Source organism: Theobroma umbraticum, unplaced genomic scaffold, assembly GCF_002168275.2.
Source record: "Theobroma umbraticum cultivar Fairchild unplaced genomic scaffold, ASM216827v3 scaffold_228.0, whole genome shotgun sequence".
Lineage (NCBI taxonomy): Eukaryota > Viridiplantae > Streptophyta > Magnoliopsida > Malvales > Malvaceae > Theobroma > Theobroma umbraticum.
In genome coordinates this window covers 492,881-512,445 of record NW_018397274.1, presented here as the reverse complement: position 1 = coordinate 512,445, position 19,565 = coordinate 492,881, and the positions used below count along the sequence as shown (strand labels likewise).

At 36.1% G+C, this 19,565-nt stretch overlaps 4 protein-coding genes across 4 annotated transcripts in view; 2 read left to right on the top strand and 2 right to left on the bottom strand.

Annotated features, from left to right (window-relative positions):
- LOC110427303 (alpha amino-terminal protein methyltransferase) overlaps positions 1-2,712 on the bottom strand; it is a 5,631-nt gene extending 2,919 nt beyond the window's left edge. Inside the window, 4 exon segments of the mRNA XM_089785453.1 lie at positions 485-548; positions 2,166-2,336; positions 2,431-2,517; positions 2,520-2,712. Coding sequence (XP_089641579.1) covers positions 485-548; positions 2,166-2,336; positions 2,431-2,517; positions 2,520-2,538 — 341 coding nt within the window. The 5' untranslated portion in view covers positions 2,539-2,712.
- A 354-nt stretch (positions 2,713-3,066) lies between these two features.
- On the top strand, positions 3,067-7,651 carry ATNUG2 (GTP-binding family protein). The gene is given in 12 exon segments (XM_021442555.2): positions 3,067-3,165; positions 3,168-3,320; positions 3,580-3,713; positions 3,836-3,965; positions 4,148-4,308; positions 4,413-4,514; positions 4,620-4,724; positions 5,156-5,284; positions 5,669-5,809; positions 6,184-6,284; positions 6,943-7,000; positions 7,120-7,651. Coding segments are annotated over 12 exon segments (1,653 nt in total). The 5' UTR covers positions 3,067-3,086; the 3' UTR covers positions 7,480-7,651.
- A 999-nt stretch (positions 7,652-8,650) lies between these two features.
- LOC110427254 (non-specific lipid-transfer protein C, cotyledon-specific isoform-like) lies at positions 8,651-9,874 on the top strand. Its single transcript, XM_021442733.1, has 2 exons — positions 8,651-9,566; positions 9,672-9,874. Exons 1-2 carry the CDS (start codon positions 9,226-9,228, stop codon positions 9,679-9,681), a joined length of 351 nt encoding a protein of 116 aa, XP_021298408.1. The 5' UTR covers positions 8,651-9,225; the 3' UTR covers positions 9,682-9,874.
- Positions 9,875-10,076: 202 nt separating this feature from the next.
- LOC110427359 (NAD(P)-binding Rossmann-fold superfamily protein) lies at positions 10,077-14,553 on the bottom strand. The gene is made up of 6 exons (XM_021442846.2): positions 14,264-14,553; positions 13,126-13,278; positions 12,928-13,021; positions 12,665-12,747; positions 10,696-10,849; positions 10,077-10,464 (listed from the first exon to the last, which is right to left on the bottom strand). The coding sequence occupies exons 1-6, from the start codon at positions 14,414-14,416 to the stop codon at positions 10,229-10,231; spliced, it is 873 nt and encodes a 290-aa protein (XP_021298521.1). The 5' UTR covers positions 14,417-14,553; the 3' UTR covers positions 10,077-10,228.
- Between the last annotated feature and the right edge of the window lie 5,012 nt (positions 14,554-19,565).

Genomic DNA, 19,565 nt, shown 5'->3' with positions numbered 1-19,565 from the left:
ATTTTATTATTTGTGTTTTTATTAATTTAATTAGTAGTTAATTATATGAAATATGTAAGAGAAATATTATTGTATATGGATATGGGGTTCGGGTAATTAGGTACCCATGAAGAACATTTTAATAATTTTTTTATATAATCAGATTTTTAAATGGGTTAGGGTAATTATAGGGTAACGGGAATGTATTAGGATTAGAGTTAGGGTTAGGGTAGTAATTTTCAAAATTATTCAGGTAATTAATAGGGTTCGGGCATTTATTTTTTATAGGATTAGGGTTCAAGTACCTCAAAATTAACGAGTACCCTCCTCATGTCCTGCGTGAATTTTTTAAAAGGCACCGCCCAATTTTGCTTTTCATTCAAATACAACAGAGAAATTCTTTAGGCAGTAAAAACTATGCACTATGAACCATGTTATCAATTAACTGCAAAGATGGTAAATGTCAGGAATATTGAAAATATACTAATAGAAAGAGAAAAATGACCTTACCTCATTAAAATATCTTATGAGAAGATTCTTGGTTATTCTCCCTATGCCGGAACCACAATCTGTAGTACATTAAATTAACATAGAAACTAAGACCTCAGAATGTCAACTAGATTTATGATTTTCAATTAGAATTAAAAACATCAAGAAAAATGAAACACCAACCAGATCAGTACCCCAGCAATATTTTAAGTATGCTTTAGCACCATTTGCAGGTATTACTACTGCTTAAATGTACAAACTTGAAATAAAGGTCAGCAATGCAGTGTTTTGAGACTTATGACATAGTTTAATTTAGTATGCTTAGCCCTAAAATGTACCAGATTCATCTGCACTAACATCATCAAAAGAGTTTGTTTTAATTCCACCAACATAAACCATATGAAGGCAAATGTTTGAGGGCACAACCATCAATTATCATGTTTTATTTTATTTTATTCAGGGAGGGTAATTTAAACGCAGCTCTTTTAGCAGGCAATACATGCACCTATCATAGAGCCAAGTGCTTAAGTGCATCTATTATCATATTATTTATAATAAAACTTGTGGAAATCACTTAATTATCTTCATATTAAAGCCAAACCATTCCTGCTTAGTTACCCAAATATCTTTATATTAAAGCTAAACTCCAACTGCTTAGTTTCCTAAATAATTTCCCCTACAAGTCCCCTTTGCAAGATTTCAGTCAATTGCCCTAGTATGGTCAACCAACTCACAAGTATTAAAACCAACTTCATATATAGGCAATTATAGATCCTACTCATGTCGAAGAATCAATCTCCTAGTAATAAAACATATTGAAGACAAAACTAATTTTTGCCTTTCAAAGGATAACAAGTTCCAGAATATTCGCAAGATAAAGCAGCTTCGCTGCTGATGTAATGTGAAAGTAATTTTTCAATCTTAAACACAGAAATTTCTTTCTTTTATTCTGAGTACTCACAACAGTCTCAAATTGGGTCCAGGGGTGCCCAAACCCCCACCCCCCACAAGCACACAACCCTTAAGAGAGAGAGAGAGAGAACTCCCAGCAAGCTTCTTCCCAAATTTAAAAAAGAATATTGCTTAAAGATGGTTTTTTTTTTTTAGCGAAATAGCATGTAGTAAACCCAATTCTCAATTGCATTATGGCATTCCAAATAAGAGCAACACCTATAACGCTGGCATTCTAAATCAAAGCAACACCTGTAACGCATGACATGCTTCTTGCACTACTGAGACTGATTTTGGTGAAGACATCATGCCAAATAATTCAGAAATGCTATTCATGCAAATTTCCATGCCTTTGTCTTCTTATTTATTATTTATTTTCTTTTATGGGGTGGGATATGGGACATAATTTTCATGGTTGTGTTATCAAGTAATCTTGGTTTCCGGTTCAGGCACTAATTGTGGATATTTAACTCAAAATTTCATCCATCACACTATCCTATCTGCTGTCACACTATGTTTTTTGTTTAATTTATAGTAATTAGGTTTTCACCAATGCTACATTCTAATGAAGTAGGATCCATTACCAACTTTGCACTTCCACATTTAATGGCGCATATAACCTAAGGTTGATTCTTAGTGTAAAAAATAATAATATACATAAACCAAACTACCTCAACAGAACATAGATTGGTATATAACTTCATAAAAGCATATAAAGTTGAGCACACAGAGAGAAAGAGAAGTACCAAGAGCAACAAGATGCTGATTTCTTCCACCGCCCTCGAATCTTTCATGCAAAGGTATTGAGAAAAACCTCACTACCTTAATATCTGCCTCATTTACTTGCCCAAATCCACCCAACACTCCATCCACCGATGCCTCCACCACTTCTCTCAGCACAACCAAAGAACCAATAACTATATTATGAGTTCGGTAATGGTACCCACATACAAATGTAAGAACCAGAGTTAAGAAAGACTTACTTCCACGTAGGCAACGCCTTCACGGTACACTGAGTCTTCTTATGGTTATCTCCTTCATCTCCATCTCCAATTTGCTCCCTCCACATTTCCTGTGCGTTCTTATCTCTGCCATCGGATCGAGCCCAGCTGCCTCCATTGCCGTCCTCCGCGCCTTGGGAGTCTTGTAATTCTTCTGTGGCGGCTTGGGCTTGGCGGTGGCTGTCGGATTAGAGTTATGGAACACTGTTGGAGGGTCTGTGGGGAAACAGCTTTGGATATGGGCCACATCCACATTGGTATTTCTTATCCTCCGCGCTTGGTTAGGCAAGCCCTGTTTGGTTTATCCTTTCGGATGAAAAATCGAACCATGGGTTGAACCGGCAAGGATTTCTATTCGCGGTTCGATCGGTCAATGGATTGGGCCTACAACAGGCAAGCCCAATTCCCCTTCCCTAATTACCTTTTTTAATTATTTCTTTTTCCAAACACTACGTCGTTTTTATCTCACTACTTAATGCTACAAAAACCCTAATTTTCCATCATTTTCCTCATCACATTCTTTTTAACCAGCGTTTCTCTCGTCTTTCTTCTCCCGTCCTCACCACTACCGCCTTAGGCCACCGCTGCTGGCACTCTTGTCCGTTTGGGTTGCTTGTTTGTTTAGTTTTCCGAGGAATTTTTTCATTTCAATAAACCAGAAGAACAATGGCCAAGAAGAACAAGGAGAAGAAAGTGAACGTATCGGGTAAACCGAAGCACTCCCTAGACGTGAACCGAAGCGATGGCACAACAAAGATTCTAGAAGCGCCGCCACTGTCCGCCGCCTCAAGATGTACAACACGCGGCCCAAACGTGACAGTAAAGGGAAAATTTTGAGCCATGAGTTTCAGTCTAAAGAATTGCCCAACACCCGTATCCAGCCCGACCGCCGCTGGTTCGGTAAGCTTAAAAAGATCATTTTTTTTAATTTAATTTGGACTCCATTTGATTGCTTCTTTTCTTAATTGTTCTTTTATTTGTTTTCTAGAAGTTGAATGTCAAAAGAAAATTTTTTTTAATAATCAAAACCAAAAATATTGAAAGAGCCTTGGTGAAGTTTTACTTCATTAATTGATTGGCATGAGTTTTGTTTGTTGTCTGCTCTTTAATATTGAATTGAAGTGAGCGACTTAGTGTCAGTATTCCTTTCTTTTCATAGGGAACACCCGAGTTGTGAATCAGAAAGAGCTAGAATTTTTCCGGGAAGAGCTCCAAAGCCGGATGTCAAGCAATTACAATGTCATTTTGAAGGAGAAGAAATTGCCCTTGTCTCTCTTAAAGGACCATTCCAAGGTAATGAATTCTTTGAAAATGAATCTTTCTGAAATTTGGATTTTGGAATTTCCTTTGCCTTTTGAGTTCCGAGCATACTTCTAATTCTATCGTGTTTGTTGATAAAATGTAAATCTATGAAGCAAGCCAGAGCTCATCTTCTGGACACACAGCCTTTTGAGGATGCATTTGGACCTAAGGGGAAGAGGAAGCATCCAAAGCTCCTAGCTGCAGATTACGAGTCTTTAGTGAAGAAAGCAGATGGCTCTCAAGGTAATATTTTATTATTTTTACTTGGGGGTGGGGGGGAGGGGGCTGTGGCTAGGAAGTTAGGGTTACATTTGTCTTAAAGTGCATCTGATTATATTATAAGCGGTTCTTCTCCAGCTTCTCGTGGAACAACAAAAATTGAACCTTATATTTGTGTTTCACATGTTGTTGTATTAACTCTGCAGTTGCCTTTGAGCAGAAGTATGGTGCCTCTACTTCTGCAGAAGCAGGTGAGGCAGATGGATTCCGTGAACTGGTTCGACATACAATGTTTGAGAAGGGTCAAAGTAAACGTATATGGGGTGAACTCTACAAAGTAATAGACTCATCAGATGTTGTTGTCCAGGTCGGTGTCTCTTCATTTGCTTGCCCCCTAATTGAAAAGGAAGCAATAGAAGAAGAAACAAGAAAGTCCATGTCATCCTTTCTTAATATTCTCTTGCATTACAGGTTTTGGATGCTAGGGACCCACAAGGTACAAGATGTCATCACTTAGAGAGGCATTTGAAAGAACATTGCAAGCATAAACACATGATTCTTCTGTTAAACAAGGTTAGTTGCATTTAAATGTTGAAAATTTTTCCAAGACTGTTATTGTTTTTTACTCCCTGATGTTTTCTGCAAAACTGCTTGTAAATACTGAATTTCTATTTTCAGTGTGATCTTGTTCCAGCTTGGGCAACAAAAGGGTGGCTTAGAGTTTTATCCAAGGAATATCCAACTCTAGCATTCCATGCTAGCGTTAACAAGTCTTTCGGCAAGGTACCTCTAATTCATTTCATATTGTTGTTGGATTTAGAATGTCAAATGAAAAAAGTGATTACTTCTTCATCCCTTCTGACTGCTGCCATCCTTTGGTTCCCATATTTACATGTTTATTGAAACTATGCTGTTATTGTAGCATTCACCTTCCCCTCGGACCCCTTCAACTTGTGCCTGGCATTTCTAACATTAGAATATCTTATTTTTTAATCAGGACTTAAAATTCTCTTACCTCCCAACCTCTTACAAATCTAATTATATTGTTTTTGGTTTTGAAAAGACACAATTTGAAAAAAACTTAGTCTACTTTTAAGTTTTTGAAGAGCTATGGATATGCATTCGAAGCATTTTTTTTTTAATTACTGGTATTATTTATTTTTAGACTTTTCTCTTCTGGAATTTCTAACAAAGTTTATTTCCATCAAATGTAGGGTTCTCTTTTATCAGTACTGAGACAATTTGCCCGCTTAAAACGTGACAAGCAAGCGATTTCTGTTGGATTTATTGGGTATCCTAATGTTGGCAAGTCTTCAGTTATAAACACACTCCGCACAAAAAATGTAATGTTTTTGTTCACCTTTTTGCTTCTTTTATTTGATGTACTTGTACTCCATAGTTTTGTAATCCAGTATTTTGGTATTATTAATCTATATTTATGTGTACTTATTAATACGCTTAACTATAGGGTCTTTAATATATTTTTAGAAATGTGCCTGACATCTTATCATCAATGCCCCTTTCTTAACTGTGTACATTAATCAATTTTTTTTGTTTGGTACTTAGAGAACTTTACTCTTGAAGGCATTTTTGTTTTTTATTTTTTGGTATTCTTATAGAAGGATGGTGTAATGTGCATGTAATGTAATTACTATATTCATGTAATTCATTCATATATGTTCAGTACTTTATTTTGCTTTTGAATTTGTTTACTTCTATTTTAAAAGGTTTGCAAGGTTGCTCCGATCCCAGGGGAGACTAAGGTGTGGCAGTATATAACACTCACTAAAAGGATTTTCTTAATTGACTGCCCCGGGGTTGTTTATCAGAACAGTGACACAGAAACGGATATTGTGCTGAAGGGGGTGGTATGTTCTTTATGTTATTTTTTGTCCTCCATCAAGATTCAATGTGTTCTGGTGTGTTACTTATTTACACTGGATTCACTGTGGTTTGTCCCATGTGATATTAATGGTGAAAATGAATTTACTCACTGTTGACCTAAGGCTCAGGTTCATCTAAATGTTTTTATTCTAAGTTTTAATGTTTATTTTATTTGCTCATTGTTATTAATAGATGAGTGAGCCAATGGCATAATCCATTATAATTGTTGGTTTGGCCCACATACCAAAAATCTTGAGACTTATTTTATGTTACAGCCATTAGTCTAATCATAATATTTAATGTTTTTATTACTTGATTTTTTAGTCTAATCATAATATTGAACTCTTGATTTTTCCAGGTACGTGTCACAAACTTAGAGGATGCTGCTGAACATATTGGAGAAGTTTTAAAGCGTGTGAAGAAGGAGCACTTGGAAAGAGCATACAAGATAAAGGACTGGTGAGCTGCTTTGTGGCTATAATCGGCATTTTGTCATCATATTTTGGACTCTAAATTGAATTTTGGAGCATGTTGATGTTTGATTGATTGTAGTTGGCGAATGTGATTTCCAAGTCCTTACCTTTTCAGTTATTAGAGTTGCAGCTTATGATCAGGCTTTATTTATTATACAGAGGAGCATTCATCCGACACATCAATATTCCTTTTTGTCTCTTTAGAAAAGCTTACTTGATGTTATATAGGTGTGAGAAATGATCTTGATATGTATGTATTTTAGTTAGCTGGTTTTTTTACCCTTTTGTGTTTGCAATCATTTACCATTATTGAAGAGCCTTATAACTAATCTATGCAAAGAATTTCATAAATTCTTAAAATTGCTCCTTTTCTTGCTTGTTTCTATTTTATTTTAATGTAGTATTTTAATCACATCTAGCAAAAAGAAATAAAGGATTGTTACTAGTTAACTATGCGCTTTTCCATTCTCTTGTTCTTCCTTTTATATGGGATGCATGATCATGCCTTTTAACTGGAACATGGCCATCCATGTGGCATTTGCATTTGGTGTTGTGCCCATTTACTACTCTTAAATCATATAAGCATATATAATAATGAGAGAGTTGCAATTTATTAACTATATTTATTGTATTGCTGTTTTCAGGGTTGATGAAAATGACTTCTTAGTCCAGCTATGCCAATCAACCGGTAAACTTTTGAAGGTAGGTGTTAACTTTGGTTTCAAGCCTCATTTAGTTTTTAACTGTATTATACAAAGAGAGTCAAAATTTAAGTTATAACATTTAAGCGAGTGTTTTCTTGTACATGGCCTTATGTCTAGGGTGGTGAACCTGATTTGATGACTGGAGCAAAGATGATTCTTCATGACTGGCAGAGAGGTAGAATACCCTTCTTTGTTGCTCCTCCAAGACAAGAAGCCGATGCCTCTTTAGAGGAACCCACCGTGCACGGAATAGACAAGGACACCGTGGCTGATAATAATCAGGCCGATGCTGCTTTTAAAGCCATTGCAAATGTTATGTTGTTCCAGCAGCAAAAAAGTGTACCTGTTAAAACAGATCTCTTCAGTGAGAATGAGCTCGTTGGTGAGGCAGGCAACCAGCTCGCCACGATTGAGATGGCAGGTGAAGTTAGAGCATCCGACGATGGGGTTGGAGGTTCTAGCTCAGATGAACCATAGACTTATTGTTGTAGAAAGAGATGAAAGGCTCTTTCTGTTTTTTTGTAGTTGGGCTTGTTTGTTGTAACTGGGATATTCTTTTTCCTTTTTATTTGAAAGATATTGTCAGAGTTATATTAAATTTTTGTGTTTTAGTTATAATTCAAGAAAGGAAATTTTTAATTGTGGGCAATTGTTTTATGCTCTTTCCATTTGATTTCTCCTAAGATCCTGTACTACTCCTATTTATTCATTTTCTATTATAATCAAATAATTTTTTAAATTTTGATTAAAAATATAAACAAATTCTTAAACATTAAAGAAATTTAATTATTGATACAGCTCATATCACTTGTATTTTTTACCAACTTCGTATGTGAGTTAACAGCTTGATACATCAGTTGTCATTTATCAATATACCGTGCCTGTGATTATGCATGTGATAACTTTTCTGACACTTCCTAACATTAAGCTGCAAAGGTTTAAAAGATCGGTAAACCATGCCTTCATGGCTTGTGTTCCACCAGATAACCGTCCTCAACCAACTCTGGATTTGCTGTGGAATGGATGTCAGAACACAAAGCTAAACCAAGTGCTAGAATTAAAGCCATAGAGGAAGATGTTATTGTTTGAGCTTGTCTCAAGTCTCCAAATGAGTTCTTTTCCACATTTTGTTGCTTTTGCTGTTGAGACTTGAAGAGGGATGAACCCATGCTAACCTTGGACTGCATCGTCTGTGAATCTGTCTTCCTATCATGCATGTTTTTCAATCAATTTTGGCAGAACCACATGAAATCGAATCCAGAAAACGAGTACAACAAACTTATTCTCCCTATGTTTCACTTCAAAAAGGAGACAATCCTTCAATCCCACAGCATCCAAGTAAAGACCTCTTGCAAGGAACTGAAAGCCAACAGATACGTGTTCATCTGGGATACTCCATTAGGTTGTTAGTTGTTAAGAGTAATGTGCTGTAATTTACGGTTTCTAGACAGCAACTTAGCTTACAGCTACAGGTATGAACTCTGTTATATTACTAATATTTGTTGGCGGGGATGAGTTCAAGGCTACTTAATTAGCTGCCTAATCTTCACATCTTTAGTTTGGTAGAAACTTTCAAACGTTGCTGATGTAAAAGACATAAATGAGCAGCCCCTTGCCGCTTACCTCCTTTGTTAGCTACCAGATTTTGGCTTCTGGATTTTATTGTGGAGGGTTGCTACAGATTGCAATACTGAGTTTTGAGTGCTAAAGAAAAAGGTTGAGGCTGCTGATTTTTGGATTACGTAGGTTGTTGTTTTTGGAGTTACGGTCTCGAGGGAAAAATGGTATAAGTTGGCCGTGGAGGGGAGAGGTTTGCTACGCCATTTTCATGCTTTGGGGACCGAGAGGTTTGTGTTTCCCAATGGGATTGATCAAAGTCAGATCAATCTATGACAGAAAACATGTGTCATGTCATGCAAGTACTTTTACAAATATCAGCACCAACACCTGATCCTTATGGCGCACAAAACGGAGCATCAAGCCTTGAATCTTGTTGAGTCTTAACTCCGGGAACAGGAGAATCATGCCTTGAAAATTAGGAAAAATTAATTGACCTTGGCTTGATCAATCTCATTGGGAAACACAAACCTCTCGTTCCCCAAAGCATGAAAATGACGTAGCTCTTCCCCCTTCTCTATTTAAATCCATCAACCCCAAGCCAATTTCCATCAACTCAAGTGCTTTCAACATCATTAACTGAGCAAAGTTCACATAAAACCAATCATGAAGAATCTATTCTTTTCCATGCTTCTTCTACTCTCATTCCTCTTCTTCCTTGCCAACCATGGGGAGGCTGCTGTTCCATGTAATACCGTGGATGCCAAGGCAGCTGCATGCGTTGGCTTTGCAACTGGCAAGGCTACAAAGCCCTCCGCTGAATGCTGCACTGGGCTGCATCAGCTTGCTCAAACTGTGAAATCCGTTGATGATAAGAAGGCCATCTGCAGATGCTTGAAGGCTGCCGCCAAGTCACTGGGAATTCAGGACAAGTTCTTGAGCAAGATTCCTCAAGCTTGCAACATCAACGTTGGTTTCCCCGTCTCCATCAACACCAATTGCGAGACGTGAGTAGGAATTCTAGTTTTCAATTTGACATTTCTCCATCATCATAGAGTAAACATAATATTTCTGATTAACCATTTTTGTCATTTTGATTTTCAACCATGCAGGATTCACTAAGCTCTGATGGATCAGTCGAGACAATGATCGTTGAAGAACACCCTTAGGCTGTTCGTAGCTAGTTAGAAGTTGACTATTGGCTCAAATAAAACGGTTAAAATTGTTAAGACAAAGGTACTGTTGGTCTTTACAGACCCAGACTTTGGCTTAACCATGTATTCACAAGTTGGTTACTTGGTTTTAGTGGAATCAGAATCAGTTCACTTCTTGCATTTTGCCATACCCCAATTCATCTTCATTTCTTGCACTTTGCAAAGCTGCTCTTGTTTACTAGTAAAGACATTTACTTTCGTTAACGAAAAATCCAATCACTAAACCAGTAGTCTTGTTACAATTTCAGTGCACATGACAAAGAGGCGAAAATGTCAATAAAAAAAAATAAGCAACAAGAGCAATGATCAAAGTCTATCGATATCATCAAATTAATGAATGAAACTTCAATAAAATCATACAGGTTCAAAATACAACAAACCAATATGACGATGAAACAGTCATTAATACCAAATTTGATCTCTTCATGTTGTGTATCAAGATGGAAATTTGTAAATCACCAAGGAATTTCCTGTCCATCCCATGCAAAGAACTTGCCATTGTCCTGATGTTTTGTGTTGTTAATGATGTTCAAAAGCTTTTGCACTGAGAACTCTTTGGTGAAAAGCTTGTCAGCAGGAACATTTCTCTGGAATGGCCTAGACAGATCTGTATCCACTGTGCCTGGGTGCAAAAGAATGCATGCAATTGGGTCTTTCTTCCTTGCAAACTCAACTGAAATAGTTTTCGTCACTGCATGCATCAAGATAAACAGCATTATCTGGCACACGAATTCAACAAAACTAATTTGTCCATTCAGATTATTATCGAATCTGACTCAAGGCTTTGTTAATTATCTTCTTTCTTTTAATTAAAAATAATTCTTTGGATCTTTGCTGCTCTTTCCATCACAAGCTTTACAGAAAGGGGAAAGAAACCCCAAAAATTTCATCCTACAGAGACATGAGAGGGAAGAATACATACATTGATTAAGTGCAGCCTTTGAAGAACGATAGGAATGCCAGCCCCCTAGTCGATTGTCTCCAATGGAGCCAACTCTGGCACTTAAGTTGGCAACTACAGCAACATCCCTTTCAGTGCCAGAACCTCCTCCAGCTTTGAGCAGAGGCCACATATGCTGTCAGCAATATCACACAGGAATGTCTATTATATTGTGAATGAACTCCCATTGAGACCAAAGGACAATGAAGAATTCAAACACAACAACCAAAAGAAAGATTCCAATGATTTATTGATTGCAACACATTGCATTCGAAAACACTTTTGTAAGGAGCCACTTGCGTAAAAGGAAATCATCTAAGTTATATTTACAGGGAAGGTGATGCACATGACTCTCTTCATGCTAGCAGCTAACAGTCAATCCACCATGAAATCATGATCAGCTACTATCCCCATTTTTGCTCAAATATGAGCAATTTCACCCCGGCTCACCAAACTTAACGTTAAAATCATTTAAATAACTGAACTTTAATGTATAACTTTACACATGCTTAAATTTTCAATCTGGATCAAGTGATCATTCAGCTAGCATCTGTAAAAGATTTTGATACAAATGAGAAAACTGGTGTCACCACAAACTGCTTTGTGGACCAAAAAATTCCCATACAACAAGCAAACATACCATTTTTTTTTTCCTGTAGCCAGTTCTTGTCTCCCTCCTGTGCTCCTTTTATATATCTAAAGCCCACCCTTCCTTCTCGCTATATACTTTGATTCTCCTAACTTCAGCTTCCCTTTCTATCTCTAAAACTCATGCATATTCTCTCTGTAAAGAAAAAAAAAATACAGAATCTTAATAGATTAAAACTTGAAACCTTAAACCACACCATTTTCTTCTCCACTAAAGCCAAAAAAAAAAAAAAGAAAGGAACATAATCAATCCACCTTAAATCCTTTAATCCGCATAACAAAGAAGCCAATTAGTACAAATCTAGCACAAGCTGGATTGGAGGGAGAGAGAGACCTGGGAAATTAAGAACACTGGCAATAGTGATGCCAAAAGAAAGGTTTAATAGAGGGTTGGGTTGTTTTTATTAGTTTCTTCCATAGAAAGGGGCAGCAACAACCAACCACTGAAAACAAGCAGAAGATGAAACTAAATAGTAAATAAATTACCTTCCTGAATCTCTAGCAAAACAATACAGTGGAGTAAAGAACAGAGAATAGAAAAACAAAAGAAAAATAACCATAAAGTAAACATTCTTATATCCTAGAGGAAGGACCAGGTACACCATCATTAACTGAAAATTCACCAAGGAAGATGAGAGTGATGACACCCAATACTTATGGCATGCTTCTCTATCAGACAGGTATTGCCCAATTCCCAAGAGCATTGACCTTTCTATGGATCAAACCAAGCTGGAAAAAAAAATGAAATTTTGAATACTGGCTTTCATATATGAGAGTTTTGAGAAGAAAGAAACTAGAGAAACGAAAAAAAGAAATAAGAGAAGAGACTCCCTTTTTAGTTTTTGGTTGACGTTATAGTGAGGACCATTAATCCTACAAGAAGAGACTCTCCTTTTAGTTTTTGGTTGATTTTCTGTCTAGTTTTTCTCAATGAACACTGAAAACAAAGGCAACATTTAACACATGTTGCAAAGTTTCATAAATCAATTGTTACAAACTGATGCTAGTGCTGAAAGGAAATTTAGTGATTAGTTTACTGACCGCAGGTAAATTTTACCCCTCAAAAAAAGTTTAAAAAATGGAAACCATGGCAATTCTGCCTAATAAAAAATCCAGCATTTTTAACATTATCAACAAAGAATGTTAACAAAAAGTTAGTTTGACAGCATATAGATTCCTTCTTTTATCCAAAAGAAGTGAACTGGAGTTCTTCCAGAACATTCAGGGTCAATTGTGAGTTGAAAGTTTAAAGTGAATCTTTTATATAAAAAAATAAAAGAAAATTAAAGCAAAGCCAGAATACCTTGATCACTAAAATAGGACCAACAGCATTAACCTCATAAGCAAGCATCAAAGATGACTTGTATAATTTGCTCAATGTTGTTTCTGCACTGAAAGCAAGGGAGTTTATTCACCTGCCTAGGCAGCTTATTGAAAAACGAGAGGAAAAAAGTAAGAGGGAAAAGAGTGTAGGGGAAGAATTTCATTTCCCTTTCAGTACAGATGCAAGATATTTATGCTGTTAAAGCCTTGAAAACTTTCTTAAAGATAACATAAAGTTCATACCTGGTTGCAATACATTGGGTATTGAAAGAATGCCCGATGCATTAATGAGAAGGTTGAGAGAGCCATATCTTTCTGTTATGGACTTTGCTGACTCCTGAAGTATGATGTGTCAAAGGTCGGTCTTATTTTGATATATATATATATATATATATAAAAGACCAAGGAATAGAGTGAAAGAAACAGAATCAGATAATTAACCTCTATAGTACTTTCAACAGTCAGATCCAATGGTAAAATATTAAGGCGTTCAGCAAACTGATTTTTTAATTCAAGAAGCCCTGTTGCGCCATTAGGATTACGGCAAGTGGCAATAACATGCCCTTTTTCATTCTTTTCCAGCAGTTGTTTAACCTGCATTGAGAAGTGCACAAGTCAAAATCATAGTGCAGGATCATTATATTAAAATAGCATGGAAATTAATTAGACAAAAAGGAATGAACAAGAACTTTCCAATCTCTTAATAGCCAATTATTCTGCTGTAGCTGGAGTAAAATTACCAAGCAAAACTCTTATGATCTCTTAACAGCATATTACTATTCTACTGTGGCCACAAGTATAAGCCTTGAACTGTTCATTACATAGCATTCAAGAAAAAGGGTGTCCGCTCGCAATATTGAACAAGAACGTGACATAGCAGAATGAGATACTAGGAACATGGATAGACTGACATCAAAATTGTTTTAACAGTTAACACCAAGATGCAGATCGATACGCTCTGTAAGACAGTGCAGAACTGATACAAACAGCAGTTTTAGCCTCTTACATCAATCCAAAGGGTTTGAGAAGAGAAAATCACAACGGAATTATTTAGAAACAAAAAAAAAAACCACTAATACGAACAACAGAAAACCATTCTAGAGTAGAATTGTCCATGTAAGGAGAAAGTTATTCAGCTAGCGCCCATAAGAGAATAAAGTAGAGATTATTCAGCAGCACTCGAAATTCACAAATGCTCATGAAAGTGGAAATTGGTTCCTCTGAAGTAGACAGAAACGCATCAGGTTCTGTAGGACATACATAGCACTCAGAAGGCTAAACAAGCATAATCTTACCTAAAGTTTCAATGAGTTCCAATTCAAATAAAAACCATCAAAAGAAATCCAACCCTTTTTATAACTAAGTGAAACATTACACCTTTTGGGGTGAATCTAGTTGAATACAAAAATAAAATTTGGAGCTTGCAATTGTATTCTTACCAAAAACCCAAGCTATTTTCGTTTTAAACGGTAAATGAGAGAGAATAAATGTTCAAGAATTGGACAAGCTAGAGAGAGCAGCAGGAAGCAATGCACAAAAGATAAAGAAAAAGAAGTGAAAGGTGATGAGGAGGGCTCACAAATTCAAGGCCAATTCCTCGAGAAGCTCCCTGAACCATGGAAACCACGCCTTCCCATTTCAGAGCAGAAGCGGAAGATGCAAATGATCTCAGTCTCAGTCTCATGGGATTCGGCATCAATGCTCGGTGGGTGTCAAGGAAAACCCTCATCATTTCTCGTGTTTCTTCAACAAACTAAACTGTCTCTCAAACAAGCAACAAGCATGGTGATAGAATGAATCCAGAAGATTTCTTCTGCTTGCTGAACAGTGGATGCTGCACCCTCCACGTCGAAGCCGTATTAATGGTTGCCTTTTGAATCAACCACCAGGCTACAGAGCTGCGCTAGCTAAAGCCTAAAGGACCCAACACCAGCCCCTCACTTTCACTGGACCTTTACAAAAAGGCCTAATAGTAGGCCAGCTATGCACCCATGCAGGCCCTTAAGAAAGCCTAGAGGTCGAATTTTTTTTTTTATAGGTATAAACCGGTTTAGAATACTGATTACTTGATATAATCCGGACAAAAACATAATTGAATTCGAGTATCGAGTATCAAAGAATCATATCCGTGCTTGACCCAAATTTAAGATGAACAGCAGACTCCTTACTCGAACTCGTTTCAAACTCAAATATAAGATACTCGACTCTACGTAATAGGGGTACGTAACTCTAGATACCTAAAATAACATGTTAGGTTTTTCAATTTGGTTTATCTAATCTCTAATTCTCAATGTCATTTGTTATAACTACCTGTTAGGCTTAGCATTGAAAATGTTAGGGTTGGGCCGGGCTGGACTCAAACTTAGCTTTGAAAATATCAGGCTTGAGCCCACCATGGGCATCCCTACTTGTTAGTTAATTAGGTTAAAACTTGGTACTAATTTTTTAAAGTAATAAAAAGAAACTTCACAAAAAAGAAAGCAAATTCCACTTTATCCCATGATATCTTATGATTTTTTTTTCTCAATTAACACCTTATAAATCTTTTTTTTCTTTTCAATTAAGTACCTCATGAATAACTTCTGTTTTCAAAAGAATTAAACTGTTAATTTCACTGACATTATCGAAATACCCTCAATTCATAGGAACCCAAAAAAGCATGTGTAGGTTACTTTATGCAAGCCTTATTGTAACGTCGGATTTTGTACCAGGTAAGTACTGCACTATACTATCAACTGGATAGTTTTTTTGTACTTCTAACATGAAATAAATCTGGTCTTTGCCTTTTAAATAAAATTAAAACATCAATGCAAAGTTAATTTATATCTTTATATACAAAGTTATTTTTATTTTTTTTTTGTAATTTTATTATATAAATTAAACAACTTATCCCTTTATTGAAACATAGATAATAAGTTTTTTCATTGGAGAAGGCAAGTTGCAAGATGGTGACAGGAACCCAAAAATTGTTGCCACAGTGATATCCATCGATCCCAAAAGAAAAAAGAAAGGCCTGTTTATTTATTTATTTATGATTAAAAACCAAACTTGATACAAAGTCCTATGGGACAATGAGGATAGAAAGGGATAAAAAGACTATGGTCTTCTTTTTCTCTACTTGAAAAGCACTTAAAGGGGAGAGGAGGGCATGGGATCTCGAAATCAATCAAACCCCTTCACAAATTTGAAGTCAAAAAATATATTTTCTAAGCTTATTCTCATTGGAAGTAAAGTCATTTATGTCACATGGGAAGCCCACACAATCCAATAAGAGCTTAATTATCCAAAACCTTAATTTAATCACTAATTTAAAACTTTGCATGATTTGATATTTTGCAGTTCCCAAAGCATGCTACATTTTACTTTGTAGTACTCTCATGTTCTCAAGGGTGATGATCAAATATTTTCCTCTCTAAGATTGGGGAATATAATTAATTTTACTTTGGGAAGAAGCTCCATTGATCTATTCCTTGATACAAATTAAATGCAACATTAATTCTCCATCTCATGATACATGGTCCATACCCTGTATACGCTACACTTTCCATAGCTAGTTCACCCTACTCAATAGGGCACTGTGGTTGGTGGTGAGAAGCACCAACCCCACCCATATGAACCCTTCCGAATTTCCGGCAAACTATGCTACTTGCTAAAGTCGCTCACAAGCCATGTTGAAGTCAATTTTCGATTTATTGATATTGTATAAAATCTATACATTTACAGCATTAATGTTAATCTAACTTAACTTGACTGATCCGTCATCGGATCGGGTCAGATGGATTCGTTCTTTCCTTCACTAAGCATGCACCAATCTTAAGAGTTTAGCAAGACTACTCAAAGAGAAATTTTAGATAACTTATTCAAATCAAAGTTATGGAACCGCACTTTGACCTTGTTAGCCTAGTTTATACTTTATATTATTTGCGATAGGAACACACTTACACACGCAAACAGGTGGCAATACGATTAATCTAAACGGTCGACATGAACATGTCTAGACGGCGGTTTGATGGGTGCAAGACCGGTGGACGGTGACGTCAAGAGGCGTCAGAGGCTTAGGCAAGTGTCTCGGGTGCAGCTCAACATACAACCCAACAATGACTGACTGTAAGACATCTAATTCTGATTAATTTATTTGGAATAAAAAAATAATTAAGCATTCGTCAGCGTCGAAGAAGCTGGCTTGGCCATTTTCATGACTAGTTTAATTCAATTAAATAAAATAATAAAAAAAAGGGTGATTAAATTATGGGGTTGCTTCACATGGCAGGAGATGGTGGCGATGGCTGTGGGGAAAGACAAAAACCCTGTTACAGTTTTTTTTTTTTTTAATATATAGTATTGCTCAGAGAGAGAATCCCAGTTTTAATTTGTTCTCTTACGGGCAGTGCGTCTGTGTGTGATAGGGTTGTCATGCAGGAACGTGCGGCAAGTGTTGTCCCTAACCCAATCAATGATCCCCCCAAATAAAACTAAACTAGGGTTCTTGTTTTATGGGGATGGACCACCAAGAAAATCCCACTGGATGACTGATCAATTCTTTTTCAATCCTCTCCCTCTAAACCTGGTTTTGTACTTCCCCATGAAAGAGACAAAAACTTTGTATAAGCCCACCACATTGAGAGAGCAACATGATTAGTTCTGGGTCTATGTACATCTCTGCATGCATTAACTTCCTTTAATTAAATTCCCAGCTTCATGTGGAAATGAATGCCTATGGACATAAATAATAAGCAATGGTTAACAGACTTATTAAGAAAGGAGTTTTCCGTCAATACAACCTCGTGTCAATGTTTAACTGATTAACGGCAATTAATTATAAGAACTTTTGCTTGAAAAGCAATAAGTGGTGGAGGAAGAACTAACTAGTTCTAGTCCTAGGTCGACCTGTCTAATCTTGATGGTCAATAAATTAGGAAGAATTGAAGCTATTACTGTTATAAACTTAACGCAAGAATACCTCAAGTTTAAAGGTGAGGACTGAGGATCGTTTATTTCTTATCTCTTAACAAAAACTAATAAAGGGGAGATGGTTGGTAAACACTTGTCTTTTGAAGGAGTCCAAAGCCAAAGGCTAAAGCCAAAAAATCGGGTAGACACAGAGAGAGAAAGAATGGTTGTGTGCTACAGTAGATTCTGAAAATGTCTCATCAAACATAAGGGGTCGGTGATACCCTGATTTGATCATTGGCCCATTGAAAACTTCAATCCTATCAAATACTAAGCAAAAACCCCAAACCCCTCCCTCCCCGCCCACCACTACATCCCAACATCCATGTATTTCCTATTTGTAAAGCATATATGTTTTGTATTATTAAAGGATTTTAAGGTCCCTTTGTTAGGCATTCATGGAGAACGTTTCAACCCAAAGGCAAAAGGCCGAAACACCCCCCCAAATAAGTTCTCAAAAGACATATCAAAATGTCTAATCCAACATGACTCTTAACTAAGGACCCATACTTAAGCACGATGGTTCAATATCTTTGAACATGTCACATCCCTACACCCCACTCTTAACCCTACTTTTTAGGCCAAACCCAAAGCCAAAAGCATGTTAAACATTTGACCCTTTTTATCTAACCACGTTCAAACTCTAGAAAACAACAAAAGAAAACCTTCATTAAGTCTAAGCTCTTAAATCTAATCTTTGTCCTTTATCATCCCAACATAGTTTATTTGCCTCAATCTTTCCTTTTTAAAACATGATTAATTATCAGTCTTCATCTCAAAAAGTAGCCTCCCTTTGAATCATGGGTACATTAGAAAACGATTAGGGATATTATTAGAATTAATAATATAGCTCTAGATCTCTTTAATTTGTACATCATGGAAAGTGGCTGCAATAACAGTTTTTAGTGGGAAAGAAAGTGGATTCTGGAAATCACCTCAAAGATAAAACATGAAGTTCATCATAAACCACAACATAGGCCAACGCAATGTCCTCAAAGTCAATCCCATTTTGACTTTGAATGAATTTCATTGCAACTCTTTTATATGTGTACGTCTGTATGCATGCGTGTATGTATTTGTGTGCATGCGTCCGTATGTGAAAGTGATTTTTATTTCAAAAAAGAATAACAGTTAATTACTCTTCATAGCTCCCAAAGAGGTAAATTAATTTTCTTTACTTCCATTTAATTAAAAACTAAACATCTCAAGAGGGTTTTAATTATTGGTATTAAAGAGGTTAGGAAGTCATTATTAATCAAAATTTAAAGAGAAAACCTTAAAAGTAAGAAGCCATTTTTTTTAGGTCATTATTAGGTAACATTATAATTTTCATTGTTTACGGGTCATTAAGTCTCATCATACATGGGTTTAATCTGAGCATTTTAAATTCATGTTAATTTTGTGTAATTTACTTATTTTTTTATTAATGTATTTATTTCTTGTACCAAATATATTATACTCGTAATTTTTATTCGATAAAAGAAAAATCTTATTTATTTCAATTCATTTGGAGATTTCCAATAATATAAACAAAAGGGTGTTAGACAAATTTTGTGAGTAAGTCCAAGTTTTTGTATTGCATGATCTCTTTGTTCATGAATTCATTTTCCTTCATTTTCTTTTGTGTGTTATAATTTTCTACAAAACCAAACAAAAACTTAGGAAATTCTACTTTAGGAAATATCTTTGCAACATATATAATTGACAGCTAATAATTCATTGAAGTGGCAAAATTTAAGCCTAACAAAACTGATGACAACATATTTTGGGAATCAAACCCTAAAATATTCATTATACGAAACTCTAATTAACATTAATCACAGCTTTTTTCCCTAAAAACCCATCCTTATTTTCTTGGATTCACTCCCAAAATCAGTGGAGACAGCAAATTCTCTTATCAGTTCCTTCCTTCCCAATATAATTCCTTGTTC

What these genes read in the sequence shown, in the direction of transcription:
- LOC110427254 (XM_021442733.1), top strand. Translation starts at nt 9,226, where the DNA reads ATGAAGAATCTATTCTTTTCCATGCTTCTTCTACTCTCATTCCTCTTC.
- LOC110427359 (XM_021442846.2), bottom strand. Translation starts at nt 14,416, where the DNA reads ATGATGAGGGTTTTCCTTGACACCCACCGAGCATTGATGCCGAATCCC. An exon ending in GAGGAATTGGCCTTGAATTT is followed by an intron (nt 13,279 to 14,263) that starts GTGAGCCCTCCT and finishes TTCTCAATGCAG; the next exon opens with GTTAAACAACTGCTGGAAAA. An exon ending in CTGTTGAAAGTACTATAGAG is followed by an intron (nt 13,022 to 13,125) that starts GTTAATTATCTG and finishes ATCATACTTCAG; the next exon opens with GAGTCAGCAAAGTCCATAAC.